This window comes from Apodemus sylvaticus, chromosome 2, assembly GCF_947179515.1.
Source record: "Apodemus sylvaticus chromosome 2, mApoSyl1.1, whole genome shotgun sequence".
Classification (NCBI taxonomy): Eukaryota; Metazoa; Chordata; class Mammalia; order Rodentia; family Muridae; genus Apodemus; species Apodemus sylvaticus.
The window spans coordinates 80,204,941-80,223,927 of NC_067473.1; the positions used below are offsets into that span (position 1 = coordinate 80,204,941).

Sequence of the window (18,987 nt, forward strand, 5' to 3'; positions counted from 1 at the left end):
CCAAGTACACACTTTGTCATAGCCAGAAAACACCGTATTTCTGGGTCACCTGAGCAATCCTCCACTGCTCCCACAGAAGGGTCAGGGAACCCGGAAGCTGTCCACTCCAGCTAACACACTGCACACGTTGGCATCCCTTTCCTGAACCTGGGCATGGTGACTAGACTATGGTTGGCACCTTCAAGTCTGCTGAAGTTGCTGAGACAAGAGACACCCCAAGAACTGCCCCTGGCCACTGTGAGGGAAGCTGGGAGGCACGGCTCGCTCCCTCAGAAGGTAGCAGCACCTGCAGGCCCCAACACTGGCCCCAGCTCCAGCCGCCTCCGAGAAAGGGCTTTGTGCTACAAGTTGCAGCATCTGCCTGCCTCTCCGCTGTCTGTGCTGTGCCTGCATGTGTGTTCACAGCATCTGCTCTCAGATAAATGTCTGTCAGCCAAACTCTTGTCTGTCGTTCGGAGAAGACATTCCAAGACAGAGTCCAGAGAAATCACTTTACTTTAATGAGCTTTGATCAGGGTTCAAAAGGAGCTAAGGGGATGGATTTTGGTGCTGAAATGAGAGAACCTTGGGTTTTCCCTTGTGAGTGTGACCGGTAATAGATGGAAGCAAGGAGGTCAGTGTTAGAAAGCGGTGGAGCGAGGCTTTACCAATGGTCGCTATAACTTCCCAGAGCCGGTGGCCTCAGGCACTGGGACCCTTCCGGGCAACCACGAAGCATAAACCGTCATTGACGCAGTAAGCTTCCGAGTAGCTGAGGGAGACACAGTTGCACCTCAGCACCTGGCAACCGGCATCTTGAATAGCCTTCTCCACCGTCTCCTTCTCCAGGTAGACCCCAGAGAACTTCTTGGGGCCCACCATATAGTGCTGGAAGCGCAGCGTCACCAAGGTCACCAGGTGCCCTCCCGGCTTCAGCAGGCCAGCCAGTCTGCGCAAGGCTGCCCGGTAGGTGTCTACGTCAAGACAGGCACACTCCATGGCCAGAAAGGTCAGCACGCAGTCAGCCAGAGGCACCTGAGCTGACCCCAGCGGGGGTGTCTGGGTCACATCACACTTCAGTACACGGGTGACTGTCCTTCGGAGCTTGGCCTCCTTCTCCTGCCACCTGCTTCTGTGAGAGGGTCAGAGAGATGCCGTGATGATTACAACGGACAGCACGACCATACAACCATACGTAATGAGCCGATTGATATAATAAATGATAAAGTTTAAAATTCGTCATAAATGATGAATTACATCATACGTGATGAAATACATCATAAATGATGTAATTATGAAGAACAACTTTTGTGGTTCTTTTTCTCTGACCCCGCAACCATCCTGATATTTAATCTAATTGGCAACATGCCCTGCAGTTGGAAACTGAGGCACAAAACTGCTCACAGCCACCAGCGAGGGTGGATTTGGCATTTGATTTGTCCTCCTCTTTCATACCTCCCCCTCCTTCTTAAAGTCATTTAATCTTTTTGGTGTATTTCATTATTATTATTTTTGTTTGTGTGTATATATGTGGGGGCACATGTATGTGTGGAAAGGTGCATGCAGATGTTTGCACATGTGCGTAGAGGCCAGAGTAGCCTCAGTGTCATTCCTCTGGAACTGTCTCCTTTTACTGCAGTGTGAAGTGTCTGAGGAGACCCATAGGTTTGCTACAGACTCCAGCGTTCTCCAGGTTCCTCCGTGGGATTTCTCTCTACTGTCACTGCTAGGGTAACTCTGCCACCTGCTGTCCTGACTGGGTTTGACACTCTCCTCAGCTTGGTGTCCTGAATAGATATAGGTCCTGAATTAGTGAGATGACTGCCAGGCCTTGGAAGCTGAGTTCAGTCCCTAGGATTCACATGCTGAAAAGAGAACCAGTTCTCACAGGTTAACCTCTGACCTCCACACATCCAGTATGGAATGCGTGCCACCACACACACACACACACACACACACACACACACACACACACGCACACGCACATGCACACACACACACACACACCAGACATACATGTACACCTACACATGTGCATTGTACACACATACATGCATATATACACGCTTATATACATATGCACATTTACATACAAATATATACTCTCACAGACAAAGGCATACACACATTCACACACACACCTTCATGCTGCATCCACACATAATGCAAACACAAATACACACGTGCACATTCACACACACGTACACACATGCTGTGCCATTATGTCACTCTTATCATAGCCTTGTGTGCCAGAGTATGGCCTTGGTGGCCTCCCCTGATATGTATTCTCTTCATACATGGGTCTGCAACCTTTGTCGTGTGGCTCATGTCACTTGCATGTCTTCCTGAGACACATCTCTGTTCCCTCATTTCAACTACAAGAGAGGTCACCTCTCGCCCAGAACCTTGCTCTCCTGCCCCTGCCGAAGGCTCTCCCCAACCTCCCACTGCCTCTCTCCATCTAGCATGATGGTAACTGTCTCCCTGTGTAACAGGGGCTCCGTGGGGCTCCCTCCTCCTGGCTGTGTGTGCGCTTGATTCATGACACCAGATGGGACTATCTCCAAGGCCCCCTATAATTAATGTCCCTCTAACCATGCACCGTAGACTGTTCTAGACTGTAACAAAGTCAGTACTCTGTTCCAATATTTCAGGACAGAAATATTAACCTGTTTCTACTCTGCTCTGAGGATGGCTAGAGGACCCTCTCAAAGCCAGGGCCTCAGTTTCCCTGTCTGTATGATAAGATCAGAATCACTGATTCTTGCAGCTCCAGTTGGGGTATATACCCTCTATGAACCAAAGTGACACAGGACCTGCAGAAGGTTACTGCTGTTGGTCTCTGTGCTTTGTCACAATGCTGAGGGGACAAGTGTAAGGTACACCCCACAGCCTGTCTTTCCATAACAAGTGTGTCCCCCAATGTCAAAGGAGACACTGAACCAGTTTCCAGAGCAGAGTAGGGGTGGTGTAAGCTGGACAGTCAGCAGGACTTCCTGGAGGACGCGACATAGAAGCTGATGTCACAGCTGGGTTGAGCGGGTACAGAGAAAGGAAGAGCTGGGTCAGATGGTTTGGGGCAGCATTAGGGCCAGAGGTGGGACTGAGCCAGAGGGAATGTTGTAGGTTCATGAGGTTAAGGTGGGCCAGGAGAACGTGAGGTGGGTGGTGGGTTCCGGTGCTGTCTGAGCACCAGAGGGGGCTTGTCTGAGAAGGACACGGTGGTGGACAACATGGGACCGTTTGCAGGTACCTGTCTCCCTCCAGCTCACACACATGCTGCACTATGGAGGACCAGTCATAGGCTCCGGGCTCCTTCTTCAGCCATTTCTGCAGCTCCTGCAGGTTCTGCGGGGTGTAGTCAGTGGCAATGATCTCCCGGAAGACCTCGCATGCTGAAAGCAGCTGGTAGATGGTTGGGCCACAGCCAACGTCGATCAGGACATCGCCCCCTACACCTCCTGTGGAGATAGCATGGCAGGTCTGGGCACCCGGGCTTCACATGTGCAGGCTGGGAAGGGCGGCAGCTGTATGTTGACCAGACCGGGGAGCAATGCTGGGGGGGGGGGGTACAGCCGACATCCTTAATCGCCTCCCCGTTACCCTCAGGATACTAGCGGAGGCCCAGGGTGGGGTACGTCTGGCCTTCTGGACACATTTAGGACTATTCTCTCTCTCTCTAATCAGTTGACAGGGGCTTATTTTGAAGAACATTGGATTTAGAAAACTGGAGGAATTGATAGAGTGGCAGGGTCTGGAGAAAGGCTGAGAGGACCAGCCTGTTCTTAAGAGCCCTTCTGGTTTGCTACACATAAGAAAGCGAGGCAGCCTAGGGCACGCCCTCTCAGCCTGCTCTCTCCCTTCTGCAGACCCCTTTTGTACCTACTATGCCTCTGCCAAGGACTGATGCCTGCTCTCCGTTTTCTCCAGGAGCACCGGACTTCCTTTCCTCTGTATGCTGAGGTTGCTCCTTGCTACCCATTCCTTGGCCCTGAATGTCTGGTTAAGAAAGCTTTCGGGGGTGAGGGGGTTTGGGGGGTAATGTGTGTGCACTGAGCAACCTCCAGGGTCCCCAAAAACACCCTCCCCGTCAGTGCTGGGCCACTTGAAGTATTATGCTTTCTTCTTGCTGGTGTTACAACTAGCTCTCTGATGTCGACTGGCCACCTCTCTCCCTCCCCACCGTGCTGAGCCTCAGTTTCCCCTTAGACGTTGGGGGCAAATGGTGGAAACTTGTATGCATGTTTGTGGGGAAGAATTTTCATCAAATCTTTTTCAGAGAGAGTCAAGGTCCCAGAAAGACTGCAGAGCTTTCTGGAAGGCCTCTGGCAGAAGGGGAGGGAGGAGCAGCCTTGCTGCCCAGTCCCATGACACTTCTCTCAGCACGTGCCTAGGAGCGCCACACATCTGAGGGTGCCCCTCGAAGTTCACGAGTGAAGCAACGGAGGCCGATCATGGCTGCAAGCCAAGTCCTTTGTTCCTGAGGCCTGGCTCCCCTGGATCCTCACGCGTGACCCTCTGTGGGCTCCGTGGGACTAGTCACCTCTGTAGCATCTGTATGTGCAGAATGAGCCCTTCCTGTTGGCCTGGCTCCAGCCCCTCCCCAGGGAGACCTCGGCCACTCACCTGTAGAGAAGGTCTGGTGGAGGTTCTGCAGGCTAAACTTTACGATTTCCCGTTCTGCCACCGTTCCAGAGTCGAAGCTATAGTAGGTGGTCAGGTAGTCTTTGGGAGTAAACTCTTTTTCATAGTCCTCACCTCCCATGCATGCCTTGCGCTCCATCCTAGCCAGCCTACACAGCTGTCTGGACTCCTTTGCCCCTGCAAAGTGCTCGCTCCTTCCCACCATGCCTTTTATAATCTCTTTAGTAGACCTCCCTTCTCAGGGAGGAGCTAGGGTCTCTGCAGACGTTGTCAGAGTGCTGGTGTCAGATTTCTGACTGGATTTGATTTTTGTGATGAAGCAAGAGAGTGCTAGAGGGGACCCGGTCCTGTCCTGGGTCACTGGGTCCCAAAGCTCTCACCCCTGGTCCTCTAGGGTGGTGTGTGGACAATGGGGATCGAGGGAGGGAGAGAGAATTACAGAGGGACAGAGATACTCAGACAGACGAAGAGAAAGAGGCAGAGACCAAAGAGGCAAGGGTCTGCTCAGGGATGCTTCACTGCTGGGGTTGAGAGGAGAGTGTGGGGACACAGGGCCAGGCCCCCAGCCAACAACACATTCATGGCCCCCTGGGCTTCATCTCTGATATGGCAAACAAAATAAGAACCAGAGCAGAAATGTTCCTCAGGCTAGGGAAGTAGGAGGATCAGAGATTGTTCAAATTTCTCTGCTGTCTATACTCAGTGAACCTGCCTTTGTAAACAGCCTGTCTCTAACTGAGTTAATGATTCCCCAGTGGCTTAAGTCTTGTTTTCTCGTTTGGCTTAGTGGTTTCTTTCTTTTTCTTTCTTTCTTTCTTTCTTTCTTTCTTTCTTTCTTTCTTTCTTTCTTTCTTTCTTTCTTTCTTTCTTTCTTTTTTTTTTTTTTTTATGAGCTCAGGAGAAACCGTTGACAGCACCTCCCTAAACACAAGGTCTGTGTGTTGGCCAAGCTCTGTATTTGGACAAACGATTGAAAACACTCATGACACTGCACAGCGTGCCACACCCCCACATCCACGTGTGTCCTCTGGTCCTGGAATCGTCAGCTTCTGGGGATCCGCTGTGGTCGGGTCTGGGTGCTTTGAAAGATGATACCCCAGTTTGCCTTCTATTGCGTTGGTAAACACCATGACCAAGGCATTCTGGGAAGGAAAGGACTTATTTGACTTGCACCTCCTGATCGCAGTGGTCACTGAGGAAGGGCAGGGCAGGAACTCAAGCAGGAGCAGAGGCAGCGACACTGGAAGGACACTGCTCACTGACTTGACCTCCATGGCTTGTTTTGTTTGCTTTCTCACAGAACCCAGAACCACTGGCTAAGGGGTGGCCCCACCCACAGAACACTGGGCTCACCCACGTCAATCATTAATCAAGAAAACACCCTGCAGACCAGTCCAATGGAGGCCATTCCTCACTCGAGGGTCTCTCCTCCCAGGTGACTCTAGTTTGTGTTAGGTTTGAAAAAAAAAAAAAAACCTAACTGACACAGTTGCTACTACAAAAGGAAAATGGACAGAGGCTGTGTAGACTCTTACTCTGCTGTAGGGGAGTCTGCAGTGAATACACACACACACACACACACACACACACACACACACACACACACACAAAATCTTGCTTCATCTCTTTCCAAAAGCCATCCAAGGGTGAGAGCTTCTGGGTAGCAAACTTCAGAGTGGGTTCCCCGGGGACAAGCATCGGGAGGATGGGCGTCACACTGTGGGGAATGTTCATGACATCGGTCGCCTGCTGTGTGACAGGGGTCTCCTGGCCTTTTCAAACAACCTACAAGGTATTTGCCCCCTCAACAACAAGGAAGTGGGGGGCAACGTGATGCCCTGGTCACTCTGTCAGCAGCTGAGGCTCCAGATTCATGTTCAAGGCCCTGGGTCTAAAGTGGGAGGCCAGCCTCGCCCCCAGCCTCACCCTGGTCACTCATCATCCCGACCTTCAGTTGCGTGGTTCATGGACTTGCTCACATGCTGCCTGATAAGCTCAGGGAACCAATCACTTGGGGACCCAGTGATGCAGAGCCCGTCCCTGGATCTCCATCATGCCCCCAGACACTAGGTTTCAAGCCAGAAGTGTTAGTATTCTGTCTAAGCTCCACCCCACACTTAACCTGGCAACAGCCAGGTATGCCCCGCCCCATAGACCTGGCCCACTATAAAAGGGGCTACTTGCCCCTCCTCCCTCTCTCTCATCGCTCTCTCTCATCACACTCTCACATCTCTGCCCTCTTGAGCTCCCCTCCCCTCCCCCCTCCACGTGGTTATGGCTGGCCTCCACTTATCTACTCTCTTCTCTCTCTCTCTCTCTCTCTCTCTCTCTCTCTCTCTCTCCCTCCCTCTCTCTCTCTGCCTTTAACTACCTCCACTATACCATTAACTCCCATCCTCTGCCCTAAATAAACTCTATTCTATACCATGTCTGTGTGCATGTGGTCCCTCAGGGGGAAGAGGTACATGGGCATGGGCCCGTTTAGGCACCCCCTTCCCCTACACCATCCTGCTGCACTCTCTAAACCCCTCTCTCTCTTTTTATGCCCCCTTCATTGGTGCTGAAACCCGGGAACAAACCTATCAAGAAGAATGAGCCCTGACATGCAGAATGGAAGGCGATCCTTTTCTCCCAGGCTTTCTGGAGCTTGGGGAAACATCTCCACAGGACGTGAGCTCTCCTGGATCTCACAGAGCCTGAACTCTGCTGTTTCTACTTCATGACAGTGGTGTTGCACGGCTGTCCATGCACTTACAGAAAACACAATTAGTCGCCTACTCAACTTATTTAAAATGGATTGAAGCTAAGATCCAAGGAAGCTAAATCCTAGTGGGCTCCCATGAGTGGAGACGCTGAAAGTGTGACATTTGTCTAGGGTTTCTCACATCTGCCCTTGACACTTGCTTTTGTGCAAAGATCCATTCCTCCCTGTGCCCACTAGTGTCTAGGCAGCTACCTGAATGTTGGTGGCGCCCCCTGGTGTCCAGCAATTGAAATTCCTACAGCTACTGTAATGAATAGAACCGGTGATTTGGGGCTGGCTTTTGATTGGGTTTTTGCATATGTGAGTTTCAGGTTTCAAGTCAAGGCTTGAAAACTTTTAATACAGATAATTTAGGCAAAGAATTTCCATGTTGTTTTATTTTACTATTTGAATTTTTTTTGATAAGTATTTGCTTAACTTCCCTCTAAGAAATCATGAAAAAGGTAAGATTTTCCTTTCTCTTTAGGATGACTTCCTTCTGTCCAGGGCTTGGAAAACTTGGATTGTGTGTGAGAAGATAACCCTAATTTTGGGATTTGGAATGAAGTGGGGCTTGACAGAACAGCAGGCCTTTGTTTGGGGTTCCTCTTCCTGACAGGATTCTCTCTCCACAGACCCAGGCAGGAAGGCAGGTGTGCAGGCTGACTGTCTGCTCACACGGCATGACACCGAGTCTTTTCTAATTTACTGAATTTTCAGGTGGCCTCATTACCTGCACAGGCAGCATGGGATTTGCCAATTTGCTTAAAATTATGGCAGGGGTCTCCCCGAGTATGATTTCTTTCAGCTTTTAAAAAAGTCACAATATAACAAAAAGTCTAATATGATGCCATGTTCTTAGAAGGGAAAGAAACTGTCCCAGTGGGAACAGAATCCTTGGGACTGTAGTTCTCAGATGGCAGCAGTTTTGCCTATAAGGGGCCTGCTGGGATATCTGCAAACATTTTTATTTATCCCGGGAAAGCATCCTGAAATGCTGTTAAGTTCAGGGTCAGTGGGTCTGATGTGGAAAAACACTTTTCTTTTCTTTTTTATTATTTATTTATTATATATGAGCACACTGTAGCTGTCTTCAGACTCACCAGAAGAGGGCATCAGATCTCATTACAGATGGTTGTGAGCCACCATGTGGTTGCTGGGAATTGAACTCAGGACCTCTGGAAGAGCAGTCAGTGCTCCTAACCGCTGAGCCATCGCTCCAGCCAGGAAAAACACTTTTCTTAGAATATTTTCATTAGAGGCTAACTGGGAAGATTTCCCTACCTCTGTGAGGGCCCCTCTGAGTGGGCTGGAGTCAGTAGATTCTACAAATCAGCAGAGACCAAGACAGCAAAGGTGGAGGGAGGCAGGTGGAAGGCAGAGGGAGAAGCCTCTGGAAGGCCAAGGGACTGGTTGAAACAGTGGACGTGCACAGAAGTTCAGGGAAGTGTGATATGGACCCCAGTGTGTCCCATCCACCCCACGGCATTGGCTCTGAAGAGTATAGCCACACTCTACATTCTGTAAATCCAAGTGGGATGAGGTGCTGGGGCAGCTAGGTCAGGGAGCACCTGAGCTGGGGAGGTGGGGGATCAGGCCTATAGCCGTTTGCTGCCGGCTGTGCAAGACCTCACCATATAGCTGTATGGGTCTAGGCCAATGATGGCCCTTTGATACTAGGCCTCATTTTTGTGACGTTCCTTTTATGTGTCAACTGGGCTGGGCCATGGTGTTTTGGATGAGATCAAATATTTAGTGGCAGAGTTTAAGTAAAGCAGGTAACTTTTCTAATGTGGTAGACCGTATCCAACCAGATGACGGCGTGGATAGGGTAGGAGACTGACTTCCCCAAGCAAGAGGAGTTCTGCAGCTCATGGCCTCTTGCCTGGATCTCCGGCCTGCCAGCTCCACACTGAACAGTAGGACTTGCTAGTCTCCACAGTCATGTGAGTTAAAAGCTTAAAACAAATCTCTTCCTATGTATAGTTCTTGGGTCATCTGGAGAACCCTGACTAATACAGGCACCTCAAGACCTCAGTCAATGCCCCTGGTTAGTACTGCCTGTCTTAGAGTTCCTAGTGATGTGATGAGATACCATGGGCAAAAGCAACTTGGGGAAGAAAGGGTTTATTTTGCTTAAGGTTCTGTATCCCTATTCCTCACTAAAGGAAGTCAGAGCAGGATCTCAAAGGGCAGGAGCCTGGAGGCAGGGGCTGATGCAGAGGCCCTGGAGGGTGCTGCTTATTGGCTTTCTCTTTACAGCTGGTTAGCTTGCTCTCATATAGAACCCAGCACCACCAGCCCAGGGATGGCTTCACCCACGATTGGCTGGGCCCTCCCCCATTGATCACAATTAAGAAATGCCTTATAGGGTTGCCTACAGCCCCATCTTACAGAGACATTTATTTTCAACTAAGGTTCTCTCCGCTCAGATGACTTTAGCCTGTGTCAGATTGACATAGAATTAGCTAGCACAATCTCCTTATTAAACATCCCCTTGAATTATGAAACAGGAGCGTAGCAGTTTCCTGCCTCCTTGGAAGCCGCACGAGTGACTGCCGGGTGACCCTGCCTTAGTGGAGGCCCCAGGCTGTTGGGTTTTACAGAGTCAGAACTGTTTGTTTATGTAAACTCGAGCCAAACATTCCTGTGCTCCAAGAGCAGCAGGCCTGAACCTCCTCCGCGTGCCTGGTGCATTTCTGCTCCATTTGTGGCCAAGTCAGAACCATTTCCTGGCCTAAAGGAGGCCATGTTTTTCTGACTGTGGGAGGCCATCCCACACTCCCATTTTACAGAGGAGGATGCTGAGGTCCACAGTTGACTTAGCCAGGGTCCGTGGCAAGCTATCGGCCAGGAAGTCAGGCTCCTCTGGCTGTGGTGGGCATGTATGGTAGGCCTCCACAGTCCTCATTCCTGCAGATGGTGTGGCCAGCTCTGGCCATCCAGTGGCCTGCATTGTACTGCTGGCTCAGCCACCCAGCTCTGGCCCTGAGTCCCAACTCTAATCCTAGCCCATTGCCCAGTCTACAGAGAGCCATTTGACTCCAGGGACCAGCAGGGACCAGCTGGGGACATGTCTAGGCACTCAAGCCTGTTACACTGTGAGCCGGGGTGTGGCTTCAGGCCTCAGAGCAGATGTAGGCACTCCTCTTAACCACTTTTCCAGGTCACACAGAGGAGGGTGAGCCTGGAGCAAGGGCATCAGGTGGCCCAGTTTGTTTGCAGAGGAAACAAGGCAGGGGCGTTTATCGCGGCCACCAGCCCGGCTCTACGCTCTATGGTTAGAGAAGTCTCTGGTGAGCTGTGTTAATATGGTGGTGTGATGTGGTCCAGGGACCTTTTATATCCTCGAAGAAGGGGAAGCTTAAGGACCAGTCAGCATGGGAGGAGCCAGAAAACTGCAAGAACTCTGCAGGGCTAAGCTGTGGTACTCCAAGTGAGCCCCGGAAAGACCTGGTCAGCAGACCTGGTCAGCAAAGGCAGAGGGGGCAGACCTCAGAGCCAGGGCAGAGGGAGGTTTCACAGGTGATAGGTGACCAAAGTTCCTCAGGCATGGGGGTGACCTGACAGCTGTTGCAACTCCTAAGGGGATGTTAGCCCCAGGCTAAGTTGTAAAGACGGACCAGGAATGCTTGTAGGGACCCTGGAAAGTGTGTGTGTGTGTGTTTGTGTGTGTGTGTGTATGTGTGTATGTATATATATGTGTGTGTGTATATGTGTGTGTATATGTGTATGTGTGCATGTGTGTGTATATGTGTATGTGTGCATGTGTATGTGTATGTGTGCATGTGTGCATGTGTATGTGTGCATGTGTATATGTGTGTGTATATGTGTGTATGTGTATATGTGTATGTGTGTATATGTGTGTGTATATGTGTGTATGTATATGTGTGTATATATGTGTGTGTATGTATATGTGTGCATATGTATATGTGCATGTGTATGTGTGCATGTGTATGTGTGTGTATGTGTGTATGTATATATGTGTGTGTATGTGTGTGTATATGTGTGTGTATATGTGTATGTGTGCATGTGTATATGTGTGTGTATGTGTGTATGTGTATATGTGTATGTGTGTATGTGTGTATATGTGTGCATATATGTGTATGTGTGTATGTGTATGTGTGTATATGTGTGTGTATGTGTGCATGTATATGTGTGCATGTGTATGTGTTCATGTGTATGTGTGTGTATGTGTGTATGTGTATATGTGTATATGTGTATATGTGTGTGTATATGTGTATGTGTATATGTGTGTGTATGTGTGCATGTATATGTGTGCATGTGTATGTGTGCATGTATATGTGTGCATGTGTATGTGTGCATGTATATGTGTGCATGTGTATGTGTGTGTGTGTGTGTGTGTGTGTATGTGTGTATGGGGGCAGGGGGGAATGGATGATAGAGGAGCCTGTTCCTCAGAGGGCTGAGTCTCAGGACACAGTTGGAGGACACAGCACCCTGCAGTCCTCAAACTGCTCTCTATGGGAGCTTGAATGGCTAGGGTGGATGGGGAAGTCTCTCCAAGTTTAACCCTTTCTAAGGCTACTTGTAAATGGCAAGGTTGTGATGGGCTTAGGATACCTGCTTTTGGTCTTCAGACAAGAAGCCATCTTCTCTCTCTCTCTCTCTCTCTCTCTCTCTCTCTCTCTCTCTCTCTCCTCTCCTCTCCTCTCCATCTCCTACTCTCTCTTTTCCCCTCCCTCCCTCTCTCCCCATGTGTTCCTGGCCAGCTTCTCCCTCTTTTCTCTTTCTTTTTCTCCCTTCTCTCTGTCTCTCCCGATTTCCAGCTCCCCTTCCCTTCCTTTCCCTTCCCTTCCATCTCCCTCCCTTCCATTCCCCCAATAAACTTCCCTTTACACTAGGCCATGGGGATGTAGCAGCATGGGCCAACCGAGGTGCTCCCTCCTGCCACATTATACCTCTGTTTTATAAAACATCACCCCCACCCCCACCCCCACCCGCACCCCCACCCGCACCCCTGAAAAGATGAGATGGTGGCTGGGCCTGAAAAGCTGACGGAAAAAGCAAATTCCCTTTGGAAAGGAAAGGTGTTCACCAGTTGGTGGACTGACTCTCAGACACACCTCATGATCTTCTGTGTTTGCTTTGACCACTCTGCTTTAAGGTCACGCCCAAATGCTCTCTGGAGTCAGTGTGTGCATCTAGTCGGTGTTTAATCCTTGCCTGTCCCCACTCTAGGTTCTTTATGCTTCCTGGAGATCAAGGAAAGGGAATTCAGTAGGAATCAGGGTGGAGGGTCCTGTAGTTGCTCTGGTCCACTCACCGTGGCCATTTTCCTGCTGTGGAAACTGAAGCCTATAGTGGGGAACTGCCCCTGGTCACACATGGGTTCAGAACTGTGGGACAGTGGACCATGCCATGAAACCCGGCACCTGGGTACCATCTGAGCTGGGAACCATCTGAGTGGGGTACCATCTGAGACAGTAGGCCCCTCTCTGCTCCCTACTAGATTCCTGTCCTGGAACACATGCCCATACCCCCCCCCCCCACACACACACATCAGTCACATAGCCCAAAACAGAGTTTTCCATGCTAATGAGGTACCAAGAGACCTGGGGGTTTAGCTAACAAGCTTCCCTTCACAGACATTCCTCTCTGAAAAAGGTATTTAATCTCTGATTCACCCTGAGGAGTTGGTATATGTCCATTTTCCACGATGAACAGTCAATAAGCAGTATGGATAGACATGGACTGTCCCTTCCATCAAAGCCACCATGGGGAACATGGAGAAGACCTTTGCCTATAGAGCCTCAGCCTAAGTCTCCCATAGACGGCCTCTCTGCTCATGCAGACAACTGCCGCCAAGCCAAGGAAAATCACTAATGAGCTAAGCCAGAGTTCCCATTTCCCCTGGTTCCTGGTTAGTTGCTATCCTCAGCCCACTGTCCCCAATTCTGCTCCCCAAACCTCATGACTCAGCAGTGACTGGATGTCCAAGAGTTTGGGGTGCCTAATCCAGGCCTTGTCTCAGGCATGGACCCCTGATCCTTAGTTCCCAACTCCTCTGTGCAGCACCCCAGTGGCAACTGGATGTCAGGAACCCTAACTACAGCTTCTCATATCTTAGACCATATTCTCCCACCTCCTGAGCAGTGTCGTGGAGCTTCCCTAAAGCCCAGCACCCAACAGCCGTGGCGTAGGGTCAACACAGTCTAGCGCTCCCTGTGTTTCACCTCTCCAACTACCAGTCCCACACCCCAGTGATCGGGCGGAACACGGACTGGACACACAACTGGCATCTCCACAGTCTGCCCACCCAAGCATCATGTCCCACATTCTAACAGCAGCATGGAACACAGACCCACACAGAACAGCGAAGTTTTGAGGAGGCCGAGGCCATCCGTGGTGCTTTTCTAAAGATATAGCAGTCCCTTCTCAGCCTCTAGTCGTGGTCCCTGAGCCCTGCCATCCAGGTAGCTCCAGGAAAGTCTGGTTATGGTGAGGCAGGTGCTCAAGTGTGATGCCAGCTGTGGTGGTCTGAATATGCTTGGGTCAGGGAGTGGCACTATTAGGAGGTGTGGCCTTGTTGGGTAGGTGTGGCCTTGTTGGAGTAGGTGTGGTCTTACTGTAGGAAGTGTGTCACTGTGGGGGTGGGCTTTGAAACCCTTCTTTTATCTGCCTGAACACAGCCTGCTCCTGGCTTCCTTTTGATGAAGATGTAGAACCCTCAGCTCCTCCAGCACCATGCCTGCCTGGACACTGCTATGCTCCTACTTTGATGATAGTGGACTGGACCACTGAACCAATAAGCCAAATCCAACTAAATGTTGTCCTTTATAAGAGTTGCCTTGGCCATGGTATCTCTTCAGAGCAATAGAAACCCTAACTAAGACACTGGTCTAGGCTGATGGTGCTGACTGCTGAACAACACCGTGCTGGTTTTGTACACACTTACTACAGCCCACAGGGTCCCTGCCACAGCCCAGGCCCCACCTCCCATAGCTTTGCTGCTTCTCACTCCTCATTGTGAAGCCTTTCTTTGCAGCTCAGGCCAGTTACCATGATATGACCACAGCTACCCTGCATCTCTTCTTCTACCTTGTGGGCAGGTCCAAGGTTCCCTGAGAAATGCTAAAGGTGCAGGATGGGTAGGGCATGGTGTCCTGGACCCTGCCCTTGACAATGGGCTGCTCAGGCACAGACACCACTGCCATCAAACCACTGCTACAATCACTGGGCTCATCATGGTGGCCTTCCAGGACCTGAGTATAAAGCCTAGAGAGCTGGCCGGAGGCTTGCCATACTCCGAGGCCTCACTCATCTGGGTAGTCAAGGTGGTTTGGGAATGGTTAGTTTTCTGACTGCTTTATTTAACTTAGTTAATGTTCCTGGTATCCATCCACATTGTATAATCTGTCAGTGCTCTGTCTTTTTAAGGCCTAATAATTCTCCACTGAGTGGAAATAGTATGACTCTTTTGTTTGTTCACTCGTGCGTTCATGGGTTCTTGGGTGTTTCCATCCTTGGAATATTGTGGGTACTGCTGCTATGAAGCCAACCATGTTTGAAAACACGCTAAGCTCATTTAATCCTCCCAGTAGCGTTGTTTCTCATTCCTGTTGTCCAGGTGAAGAGTCAGAGTGTTTAAAGTCACACAGCTATCAAGCACCTAAACGGGGCTTCAGAACTGGAGCAGTTCAGCTCCCAGGTCTGAGAACATAATGGGTCCCACTGTCCTTTCGAAGCACCTGGAAACTGTCCAGCTGGGCCTAGGGAGGACCAGGAAGGTGTTAACCCTGAGATTTGTCAGAAAAAAAGCAATTCCACCATTTGGGCCAAATTTGAAGCAAGCTTGATTAAATATTAAATATTGACCAAGAGATGGAGTTTGGTCAGCACTACTCCCTGGAATTTCTCAGCTGAGTGGTTCTGAGATACGTGTGTTGCAGGGGTTTGTAATCACAAACCTACAGGCCTCTTTTTAGACTGGGGATCAGTCTACATGAGTAAGCTTAAAATGCCTAGAATCTCCTCACCTGATTCTTACAAGCATGGAGGGAAGGGGGCTGACGTGAGGTGTCTGGGATGCGTGTATCTGCATCGTGTCCCTCTTCTTACACTGATCCCCCACCTAAAAGTAAACTTACTTTTCCATAGGGCTTTTGTTATATTCCAAGAACTACAACTCCCAGCATCCCAGAGGATTGCTTGTTTCTTGAGTAGGTGGGGCTTATAGATTAATTCTAGGTATTACAAAGGCTCCATGGTGCCCATGACTAAATGGTTCACTTGGAGCTCCAGCAAAGAAGACTGGCCCTTCCAGCAGAGGGACATCACAGATGGCTGTGTCTAGTAACATCAAGGTCCACCCTGCTTTCCAGTCAAGGTTCCCATGGGAAAATGAGAAAATGAAGGCTAGAGAACCCTAGTGGGTTGCCCTCCCCTCCACCTACTTCATCATAGCATGAAGGTAGCACAGGGTTCAAAGGAAAACTCACAACCATCTCCCAACCTTCCCAGAGTGGGACTGCGGGGGAATGTGACTGACATTGTGCCCCATCGCTGACTCCTTTGCCTGAGTAGACCTTTCCTCCTGGTTCTAAGAAGAGGGACACAATGCCGATACCTGCATCCCAGACACTCACATCAGCCCCCCTCCCTCCTTGCAGCTTCTGTAAGTTCGTGATTCTAACACCACATCATGCCCCCTTTCCCCATCATCTTGCTCCTGCTCTTTCAGTTCTCTCTTCTATGATGCTTCCCAAGCCTCCAGGGGGTCAGATAGGTGCATTCACTGCCATTTGCTACAAAAAGAAACTTCTCTGATAAGGCTGAGAGCAGCCCTTGTTTATGATGACAAGCACAAATATTTAGAATTTAGTTTTACACCATGTTCATTTGGCAAAAGAACAGTAGTGGGTTCCTGCCTAGGGCCCAGGACCTCCCCAGCCATGGATTTTTGATCAAGGTTTTAGCAGGAGATATAATTCATCCCATGGGTCAGGCCTCAGAGCCAATCATAAAGCAGGTGGTTACTCCGTAACAGCTGTGCCATTGTTGCACCTGTGGGTGGGTAATCTTGCCTGGCAGTTGATATTGTAGCAAGCACATTTCTGTAAGGTATTTTCTTCCACAGCAGTTCAAGAGTAACTAAAACACTGAAGATGGTTAATCCAATCATCCATCGACTTGAAGTTGTGCTGGTAATTTTATGCTATCCACTTTCTCCAATATGGGTTAACTATTTTCCACTTTGTTGTTCAGAGGTATCTTATTCAGTGATATCTTTAGGCTGTAAATATCATATATCTACTAGTTTTAGCACTTATTGATTATTCTTGCTTGAGTGAATGATGGTGATTATTATAGTTGCCAAATGTTGTTGATTCACCAGTTACATCATCCTTTCCACATTTATTGGATGACATTCAAACATTCCTTCCTTTTCATTTGTTATCTTATATGAACAGGAACTCAGAGACTCTTGTTATTTCAGTAGGATCATGATCCACAACTTTCTTGACTGACTTATTGGCTCATGCAGATACCTTCTTATGGCCAAGAAGATACATTTTTTAACCCTAGCAGTGCTTTTGAGCATTTCCTTAGTAATTTTCTCCTAGTTGGGATGTCTATCGCTTTTAAACTTAATGTTCAACCATATCACGAGGTCTGGAGGAATGGGGAAGCACCAGGCACTCCGACTGTCTCCCTTCAGCTCTGGTCCCAGACAGAGGTCCAGCCTTTGCCTCCAAAAGGCATTGGTAGTTCATGAAGCAATGACCCTTTCACCAGAATAAGGATTTGTGCCTGTTCCAAATAATATTGTCCCGGCTCCAACCAGGAATGATAGAAGCAAACACATCCTATGATAATCCTCAAGCACTTCCTTGGAGCTGAACAGAGTACATCCTTTAGGAGATTTTAGAAGACCGAAGTAGAAGAAAGCTTCCATAAATATCAGCTTGATGTGTGCGCCTTGAGCATTTCGACCACCTCAGGGGAAAAGGTCCCAGCAGAACCACTGGACAGGGCACATAGATTTGTGCAGAACAGGAGACTAAAAGGTCAGAGAGCTGGGTCCTGGGAAGAACAAGAGGTACAAAATGTAAAGTTGGGGAGAGTGGGGTGCCCTTTAGGAGACTTCCTGTACCAGGGCCACATAGGAAATGCTAGCATCTACATAGCAGCTTGGGGTAAATAAATGACTGGAAGTGAAGAGACCAACTTGATATGGATATATTAACTAAAGTATGGCTTCTTTGTTGCTTCACATTGCTTTCTTTTGAGTCTTAGCTGAGAGGAAACGTACTGTGTGGTCAACCTATGACCTCTGACTCTGAATCAGATGAGGAACAAGAGGGGAGCAGGACCATCTTGCTCACCGTTTCTTGGCCCTGCCTTTGTAATTTCCCTGAAGGAAACTTCTATGAATTAGCAATTCAATCCTATTATATGAATTGTCTCATTGCTTATGACCAAATACATGGCAGCAAGCAATTTAAGTGAGGAAGGGTTTATCTTGGCTCTCAGTTTAATAGGGAATATAGTTCATCATGGTAGGGAAGGCACAGGGCTGGGAGCAGGGGCAGCTGGTAACACCGTGCCTGCTGTCAGGAAGCAGACTGCGAACAGAAAGTGCGACCAGGCAATAAAACCCCAAGACTCACACTTAGTAATCTGCTTTTTCCCCTACGCATTTTCACCTCCTAAAGGTTTCACAACCTTTCAAAACCAAACTGTCATCTAGAGACCAAGTATTCTAACCTATGAACCTGTGGGGTCAGGGAACTGTTATAGTTAGGCCTCTGTTGCAAACACCAACCAAAAGCAAGTTGGGATTGAAAGAGCTTATTTTCTTATAGGTTACAGTTCATTGTCAAAGGAAGTCAAGCCAGGAACTCAAGAGAGACCCCTGGAGGCAGGGGTTGAAACTGAGACCGCAGAGGGATGCTGCTTCCTGACTTGCTCAGCTAGTTTTTCTTGTACAACAGAGACCCAGCATGGCTGAGCCTTCCCATTTCCAGTCATTAATCAAAAAATGCCCCACAAACTTGCTCACAAGAGAACCTAATAGAAGCAATTGCTCAACTGAGGTTCCCTCTTCTTAAGTAACTCCAGCTTATGTCAAATTGACAAAAGCTAACCAGCACCTTTAACTCAAACAGCAAAATTCCACCCTGAGCCTCATAGCCTCATGACCAGTACATAATCACATAATTTTTAATGGTTCCAACACTGTTCAGAAGTCCAAAGTGTCTTCTGAAACCCAATGCAACCTCTTAACAGTGAGTCCCTAGAAATAAAAATGTAAAACTTGATTATTTCCAACTTACAATGGCACAGAGGGGAGGCATGGAGACAAGGGAACACTGGAATGGGGGAAGATCAAAAATCAGCAGGGCAAACACTAAATCTTGTAGTCCTACATCTGATTACAAAACACATGATGAAATAAATCATCTGGGTTCCAAAGAGCATGGGTAACTCTACCTCCACCCCCAGTTCTACTGCCTGTAGCACTTATCCCCTCTCTCTTGCACTGTAGGAGGAAAATCCCTCCTACAGATTTTCTTTGTAGATACCCCATGGACTTGGACTTTACATTACAATTTAGGCTTTACTTTCACAGCTTCATGCAATGGCTTCTCTCCTTA

The 18,987-nt window shown here is 49.0% G+C and overlaps 1 protein-coding gene across 1 annotated transcript; it reads right to left on the minus strand.

Moving 5' to 3' along the window:
* Positions 1-477: 477 nt before the first annotated feature.
* Positions 478-4,791, minus strand: Inmt (indolethylamine N-methyltransferase). Its single transcript, XM_052172545.1, has 3 exons — positions 4,606-4,791; positions 3,233-3,440; positions 478-1,111 (listed from the first exon to the last, which is right to left on the minus strand). The coding sequence occupies exons 1-3, from the start codon at positions 4,760-4,762 to the stop codon at positions 682-684; spliced, it is 795 nt and encodes a 264-aa protein (XP_052028505.1). The 5' UTR covers positions 4,763-4,791; the 3' UTR covers positions 478-681.
* Between the last annotated feature and the right edge of the window lie 14,196 nt (positions 4,792-18,987).

Bases quoted from the DNA above. Each gene is read 5' to 3' on its own strand.
- Inmt (XM_052172545.1), bottom strand. From the start codon at position 4,762: ATGGAGCGCAAGGCATGCATGGGAGGTGAGGACTATGAAAAAGAGTTT. The intron at 3,441-4,605 runs GTGAGTGGCCGA...CTATCTCCACAG, and splicing joins CCACCAGACCTTCTCTACAG to GAGGTGTAGGGGGCGATGTC. The intron at 1,112-3,232 runs GTACCTGCAAAC...ACCCTCTCACAG, and splicing joins TGTGAGCTGGAGGGAGACAG to AAGCAGGTGGCAGGAGAAGG.